Source organism: Rhinopithecus bieti, unplaced genomic scaffold, assembly GCF_001698545.2.
Source record: "Rhinopithecus bieti isolate Rb0 unplaced genomic scaffold, ASM169854v2 scaffold_61533, whole genome shotgun sequence".
Lineage (NCBI taxonomy): Eukaryota > Metazoa > Chordata > Mammalia > Primates > Cercopithecidae > Rhinopithecus > Rhinopithecus bieti.
Genome location: NW_016823925.1, coordinates 646,777 through 655,049, shown reverse-complemented (window position 1 = coordinate 655,049; position 8,273 = coordinate 646,777). Strand labels below are relative to the sequence as shown.

Genomic DNA, 8,273 nt, shown 5'->3' with positions numbered 1-8,273 from the left:
AAAAAAAAAAAAAAAAAAAAAAAAGGTTGAACATCTTTTCGTATGATTAAGGACCTTTTTTTTTTTTTTGAGATGCCCTCTGTCACCTAGGCTGGAGTACAGTGGCACGATTTTGGCTCACTGCAACCTTCACCTCCCGGGTTTCAAGCGATTCTCCTGCCTCAGCCTCCCAAGCAGCTGGGACTATAGGTGCAAGTCACCGTGCCAAGATAATTTTTGTATTTTTAGTAGAGACAGAGTTTCACAGTTTTGGCCAGGCTGGTCTCGAACTCCTTACCTCGTGATCCTCCCGTCTTGGCCTCCCAAAGTGCTGGGATTACAGGCATGAGCCACCACGCCTGGCCTAAGGACCGTTTTTATATAATTATTTTTTTGAGACAGAGTCTTGCTTTGTCACCCAGGCTGGAGTGCAATGATGCAATCTTGGCTCACTGCAGCCTCCACTTCCCTGGTTCAAGTGATTCTCCTGCCTCAGCCTCCTGAGTAGCTGGGACCACAGGCACGTGCCTGGCTAGTATTTGTATTATATAATTTTTTTGTGAATTGTCTCTTCATGGTTTTTTGCCCATTTTTTGGTCCCTTTCTTATCAATTTTTGTGAGTTCTTCACATTTATACTAGGCCTTTATTTGTGATATACATTGCAAATGTTTTCTCCTAGTTTGTCAGGTTTTTTTTTTTTTTTGAGACGGAGTCTTGCTCTGTCACCCAGGCTGGAGTGCAGTTGCCGGATCTCAGCTCACTGTAAGCTCCGCTTCCCGAGTTGACGCCATTCTCCTGCCTCAGCCTCCCACGCAACTGGGACTACAGACGCCCGCCACCACGCCCGGCTAGTTTTTTGTATTTTTTTAGTAGAGATGAGGTTTCACCGTGTTAGCCAGGATGGCCTCGATCTCCTGACCTCGTGATCCGCCTGTCTCGGCCTCCCGAAGTGCTGGGATTACAGGCTTGAGCCACTGTGCCTGGCCATTTGTCAGTTTTTTTAACCTCATGTATAATTTTTTTGGCTATGTAGTTTAAAAAATTACTAGGTAGTCAAATTTATCATTTATTTTATTAAATCTGGATTTTGAATCAGAGTTAGATAAACTTTTCCTGGCCAGGTGTGGTGGCTTACACCTGTAATCCCAGCACTCTGGGAGGCAGAGGCGGGGGATAACCTGAGGTCAGGAGTTCCAGACCATCCTGGCCAACATGGTGAAACCCCCATCTCTACTAAAATACAAAAAATTAGCCAGGTGTGGTGGTACATGCCTGTAGTCCCAGCTACTCAGGAGGCTGAGGCAGGGGAATCACTTGAACCCGGGAGGCAGAGGTTGCAGTGAGCTGAGATGGCGCCACTGCACTTCAGCCTGGCAACAGAGTGAGACTCCATCTCAAAAAAAGAAAAAAAAAAAGGAAAAAAAATATTTTAAAAATTAGCTGGGCATGGTGGCATGTGCCTTGTAGTCTCAGCTACTTGAGAGGCTGAGTTAGGAGGATTGCTTGAGACTAGGAGTTCAATACTGCAGTGAGCTATGACCGCTCCATTGCACTCCAGCCTGGGCGACAGAGTGAGACCCTGTTTCTATTAAAAAACAAAAAAAGGCCGGGCGCGGTGGCTCAAGCCTGTAATCCCAGCACTTTGGGAGGCCGAGACGGGCGGATCACGAGGTCAGGAGATCGAGACCATCCTGGCTAATACGGTGAAACCCCGTCTCTACTAAAAAATACAAAAAACTAGCCGGGCGACGAGGCGGGTGCCTGTAGTCCCAGCTACTCGGGAGGCTGAGGCAGGAGAATGGCGTGAATCCGGGAGGCGGAGCTTGCAGTGAGCTGAGAGCCGGCCACTGCACTACAGCCTGGGTGGCAGAGCAAGACTCCGTCTCAAAAAAAAAAACAAACAAACAAACAAAAAAAAACACATCGGCCAGGTGCGGTGGCTCACACCTGTAATCCTAGCACTTTGGTGGGCCGAGGCGGGCGGATCACCTGAGGTCGGGAGTTCAAGACCAGCCTGACCAACATGGAAAAACCCCGTCTCTGCTAAAAATACAAAATTAGCCAGACGTGGAGGCGCATGCCTATAATCCCAGCTACTCAGGAGGCTGAGGCAGGAGAATCGCTTGAACCTGGGAGGCAGAGGTTGCAGTGAGCTGAGATCCCGCCATTGGACTCCAGCCGGGGCAATAAAAGCAAAAACTCCGTCTGGCCAGGCATGGTGGCTCACGCCTGTAATCCCAGCACTTTGGGAGGCCGAGGTGGGCAGATCATGAGGTCAGGAGTTCGAGACAATTCTGGCCGACATGGTGAAACCCTGTCTCTACTAAAATACAAAAAATTAGCCAGGTGGCGTGCGCCTGTAGTCTCAGCTACTTGGGCGGCTGAGGCAGGGGAATCACTTGAACCCGGGAAGCAGAGATTGCAGTGAGCCGAGATGGCGCCACTGCACTCCAGCCTGGTGATAGAGTGAGACTCCATCCCAAAAAAAAAAGTCTATGAACTAGTGATTTGAGATTTCACGTTTATCACATTCTAGATTGTATTTTATTTTCATTTATTTATTTGAAATAGAGACAAGTCTCCCTATGCTGCCCAGGCTGATCTCGAACTCCTGGCTGGGCTTGAGCAGTTCTCCCGCCTTGGCCTCCCAAACTGCTGGGATTACAGACATGAGCCATCATACCTGACCTAGGTTTTAGTTTTTAGTTTTATTTTTTCCTGCACCCAGCTAATTTTATTTGATTTGTAGAGACAGGGTCTTGCTATGTTACCCAGGCTGGTCTCGAACTCCTGGGCTCAAGTGATCCTCCTGCCTTGGCCTCCCAAAGTGTTGGGATTACCAGCATGAACCACGGTGCCCAGCCCCACATTCTAGATTTCTATGGATAGAGTATGCTTAGGGATGAGTATGTTTCTGGACGTTCGACTCGGCTCTCCTGGTCTGTTGTCTGTGCACAGCGTCACATTGTTTTAATGATAGAGGCTTTAGCATACATAGCTGGGAAGGCTAATGTTCTTTTTTAGTTTTTCTTTCCAGTGTTTTCCTGGCAATTCTTACATGTTTGTTTTTCCATATGAACTTTAGTATCAATATGTCTAGGTCTATAAAAAAGCTTGGTGGTGGCCGGGCGCAGTGGCTCATGCCTGTAATCCCAGCACTTTGGGAGGCCGAGGCGGGCGGATCACAAGGTCAGGAGATCGAGACCATCTTGGCCAACACGGTGAAATCCCGTCTCCACTAAAAATGCAAAAAATTAGCCGGGCGTGGCGGCGGGTGCCCGTAGTCCCAGCTACTTGGGAGTCTGAGGCAGGAGAATGGTGGGAACCCGGGAGGCGGAGCTTGCAGTGAGCCCCGATCGCGCCACTGCACCCCAGACGGGGCGACTAAGCAAGACCCTGTCCAAAAAAAAAAAAAAGGCTTGGTGGTATTTTTATTGGGATTATGATACTTTAATAAATTAACTGGGAGAATAGACATAGTTTTTATATTGAGTCATTTTATCCAAGGATAAGAAATGTCTTCCTATTTGTTCAAGTCTATTATTGTATCTTTTTTTTTTTTTTTTTAGACGGAGTCTCACTCTGTCACCCAGGCTGGAGTGCGGTGGCGCGATCTCCACTCACTGCAAGCTCCGCCTTCTGGGTTCACGCCATTCTCCTGCCTCAGCCTCCCGTGTAGCTGGGACTACAGGCGCCCGCCACCGCGCCCGGCTAATTTTGTATTTTAGTAGGGACGGGGTTTCACCGTGTTAGTCAGGATCGTCTCGATCTCCTGACCTCGTGATCTGCCCGTCTCGGCCTCCCAAAGTGCTGGGATTACAGGCGTGAGCCACCGCGCCCAGCCTATTGTATCTTTCTTGACTGCTGCAATGTATTCTAATTTTTTCCCTTGGTATCTTATTTTATGTATTTGTAATATCTTATTTTTCTTGAGTAAATTAGCTAATGGTTTGCCGATTTTCTCAAAACAAATACCTAGGGATTTGATTTATGAAATTATTAGGCCTATTATTTTTCTTTTTTTTTTGGTTTTGTTTTGTTTTGAGACATAGTCTCACTCTGTTGCCCAGGCTGGAGTGCAGTGGTGTGATCTCAGCTCACCGCAACCTCCACCTCCTGGGTTCAAGTAATTCTCCTGCCTCAGCCTCCCAAGTAGCTGGTATTACAGGTGCACGCCACCATGCCTGGCTAATTTTTTTATATTTTTAGTAGAGACGGGGTTTCACCATGTTAGCCAGGCTGGTCTCGAACTCCTGACCTCATGATCTGCCCGTCTCAGCTTCCCAAAGTGCTGGGATTACAGGTGTGAGCCACTGCACCCGACCTTTTTTTTATTTTTATTTTTTTTATTTGAGACAGTCTTGCTCTGTCACCCAGGCTTGAGTGCAGTGATCTTGGCTCACTGCAAGTTCTCCTGCCTCAGCCTTCTGAGTAGATGGGACTACAAGTGCACATCGCCACACCTGGCTAATTTTTTGTATTTTTAGTAGAGACAGGGTTTCACTGTGTTCGCCAGGATGGTCTCGATCTCCTGACCTTGTGATCCGCCCACCTCAGCCTCCCAAAGTGCTGGGATTACAGGTGTGAGCCACCACGCCTGGCCCGGCCTATTATTTTTCTATTGTGGTTCATTAATTTCTGCTTTTAAGTTTTCTTATGTTTCTGTCTGGTTTACTTTGCTGTTCTCTTGCTAGCTTTTTTTTTTTTTTCTCCAGATAGGGTCTTGCTGTGTTGCCCAGGCTGGAGTACAGTGGCACAGTCATAGCTCATTGCAGCCTTGAACTCCTGGGCTCAAACAATCCTCTTCTTGCTTCAGCCTCCCATGTATAGCTAGGACCATAGGTACATGTCCAGCTAATTATTTTATTTTTCAAGATGGAGTCTTGTTCTGTCACTCAGGCTGTACTGCAGTGGTGCAATCTCGGCTCACTGCAACCTCCACCTCCACCTCCTGGGTTCAAGCAATTCTCCTACCTCAGTCTCCCGAGTAGCTGGGATTACAGGTGCATACTACTATGCCTGGCTAATTTTTGTATTTGTAGTAGAGGCAGGGTTTCACCATGTTGGCCAGGCTGGTCTTAAACTCCTGACCTCATGATCTGCCTGCCTTGGCCTCCCAAAGTCTTGAGATTACAGGCGTGAGCCACAGCGCCTGGCGAAGGTGTGGTTTTTCTGTGTAGGTTTTATTGTTGTTAGTGTCGTTCTGTATTGTTTGTAGAGGTTACATGGGGAGATTTGGGTAAAGACAAACTACTATTATTATCCTCATCAGACTTGTAGGTCTAACTTTTTTTTAATTTTTAAATTTTTCTTGGTCTTTTATTATTAATTTTTTTGAGACAGGGTCTCACTCTGTCACCCAGGCTGGAGTGTGGTGACACGATCATGGCTCACTGCAGCCTTAACCTCCCAGGCGCAAGGGATCCTCCTCTCTCAGCCTCCCAAGTAGCTGGGACTACAGGCATGTGCCACCATACCCAGCTAATTTTTTGTAGAGACAGGGTTTTGCCATATTGCCCAGGTTGGTCTTGAACTCCTGAGCTCATGTGATCTACCCGGCTTGGGCATGAGCCACCTCCCCTGGCCTGGTCCAACTTTTTAAAAGCATTATTCTGCGTGTTGGGTGGAGAATACATTGTAGGTGGGCAAAGAATGAAGGAAACTAGTGGTTCAGGAGCTGGAGCTAGAAATGGTGAGAAGGGGTTGGATTTGGGATCTATGTTGAAGGTAGAGCCGACAAGATTTGCTAGGACTGGATGTGTAGGGTGAGGAAGTGAGGAGAGCAAGAATGACTGGAGGGGTAAGTGGACTGTCACCAGCTGTGTCTCATGAAGGGGCATGGCTGGGCTATGAGCTATGCTCCTGAGCACGGACGGCTGTTCTCTCTCAAGGTTACAAGCCTGATGAAGGGAAACGAGGGGATGCCTGTGAAGGTGACAGCGGGGGACCCTTTGTCATGAAGGTAAGCTTCTCTAAAGCCCAGAGCCTGGTGAACTCATCTGGGGATGGGGAGAAACTTGTATCTAGAAACAGTTGCCTGGCAGGGGAATACTGATGTGGCCTTGAACTTGACTCTATTGGAAACCTCATCTTTCTTCTTCAGAACCCCTTTAACAAACGCTGGTATCAAATGGGCATCGTCTCATGGGGTGAAGGCTGTGACCGGGATGGGAAATATGGCTTCTACACACACGTGTTCCGCCTGAAGAAGTGGATAAAGAAGGTCACTGATGAGTTTGGAGATTAGGGGGCCACTCATATTCTGGGCTCCTGGAACCAATCCAATGAAAGAATTATTTTGCTGTTTCTAAAACTATGGTTCCCAATAAAAGTGACTCTCAACGAGCTTCAGTGCTCCCAGTGCTATTCATGGGCAGCTCTCTGGGCTCAGGAAGAGCCAGTAAGACTGCTGGATAAAGAAGACTTAAGAATCCACCACCTGGCGCACATCGGTAGTCCCAGCACTCGGGAGGCTGAAGTGGGAGGATTGCTTGAGCCCAGCACTCCAGCCTGGGTGAGAGTGAGATCCTGTCCCAAAAGAATCCACCATCTTCAGAGCAGGGCCAGGTGACAGGAAAGATGGCAGGCTGAATTTACAGGTATTTAAGATATTCCACCCTCTGGGCTTTAACGGATTATCTCATTTAATCCTCATAAGAGGTAGGTGAGTAAACTGAGATTTGGAGAAGTACCTTGTCTAAAGTCACATGGCTAAGAAAGGTCAAAGTAGGACTTCAAATATAGAAAATATTGAGTGAGGCCGGTGCTTTTTTAGTTAACTCCCTACATCTTCCCTCGTATCATTTAAAATGATGTCAGATCAGGTGGGGCATGGTAGCTCACATCTGTAATCTCAGCAATTTAGGAGACTAAGGTTGAGGCTAGGAATGCAAGATCAGTCTGGGCAATGTGGTGAGACCCCAAAAAATAAAATTAGCTGGGTGTGGTGGCATGTGCCTGTAGTCAAGGTTACTTGGGAGGATCACTTGAGCCCAGGAGGTTGAGGCTGCAGTGAGCCATGATCACATCACTGCACTTGCACTGTAGCCTGGGTGACAGTGAAACCCTGTTTGTAAAACTCAGGGCCGGGTGCAGTAGCTCATGCTGGCACTTTGGGAGGCCGAGGCGGACGGATCACAAGGTCAGGAGATCGTAGACCATCCTGGCTAACACGGTGAAACCCTGTCTCTACTAAAAATACAAAAAATTAGCCGGGTGTGGTGGCGGACGCCTGTAGTCCCAGCTACTCGGGAGGCTGAGGCAGGAGAATGGTGTGAACCCGGGAGGCGGAGCTTGCAGTGAGACAAGATTGCACCACTGCACTCCAGCCTGGGCGACATCTTAAACAGAAAAAACAATCAGATCTGGCTGGATGTGGCCCACACATGTAATCCCAGCACTTTGGGGAGGCTGAGGCCGATGCAGACAGATCATGGGATGGAGCATGGCTCCGTCTTGATAAGTCTCATCCATGAGCTCAGGGAAAGAATGAAGATCAACGTCTGCCTTAGGCACAGGATAGTGGAGTGGAGCAGGAAAATCCTGTGGCTATAGTACCTGGCCTAGGATCTTCTAACGTGGTTTTCAGCGGGAAGGGACCTGAGATAGGGATCTTTAGCACCCTCCCCTCAACGTTTTTTTTTTTTCTCATTTTTCAACACATCAGAAAACAAGTAGGACAGAGTTCCTTGGCCTCATTCTTTGGTTCTGGTTGACCGAAAGGTAGTGAGCTTGCAGGATGTGGCAGCCCAGGGCATCACCTCGATCAAGGGGGAAGGGATTCAGAATTGCCTGTAACATGCAGGACCTGCTTTTTAAACAAGAACACACATTCTTGTAAGTCTGTTTTCTTCCAACATAGCAGTCAGTGTTGTAAGCTCTAGGTACTTGGGTTTTTCAAGTCAGCTGTGCTAATTCCAGACCGGAGTACAGCCACTCTTTTTTTTTTTTTCCCCTCCTCATTTTTGAGACAGGGTCTCGCTCTGTTGCCCAGGCTGGAGTGCAGTGGAGTGATCATGGCTCACTGCAGCCTTGACCTCCTGGGCTCAGATGATCCTCCCACCTCAGCCTCCCAAGTAGCTGGGACTACAGGCTTGAGCCACTATACCCAGCTAATTTTTGTTTTTTTTTGGTAGAGCCGTGTTGCCCATGCTGGTCTTGAACTCCTGGGCTCAAGTGATCCACCCACCTCAGCCTCCCAAAATGCTAAGGTTATATGAATGAGCCACCAGGCCCAGCGTTTGTAGCCATTCTTTCTAAATATGTCTTTCCACTATAGAAGCAAACGCCTCC

The 8,273-nt window shown here is 48.0% G+C and overlaps 1 protein-coding gene across 1 annotated transcript in view; it reads left to right on the top strand.

The window, feature by feature from the left end:
- The window catches only part of F2 (coagulation factor II, thrombin), a 20,421-nt gene extending 14,094 nt beyond the window's left edge, over positions 1–6,327 (top strand). Inside the window, exons 12-13 of the mRNA XM_017861983.1 lie at positions 5,873–5,943; positions 6,085–6,327. Of these exons, the coding sequence (XP_017717472.1) occupies positions 5,873–5,943; positions 6,085–6,228 (215 nt within the window). The 3' untranslated portion in view covers positions 6,229–6,327. The remainder of the gene's footprint in view (positions 1–5,872; positions 5,944–6,084) is intronic.
- Positions 6,328–8,273: the final 1,946 nt, after the last annotated feature.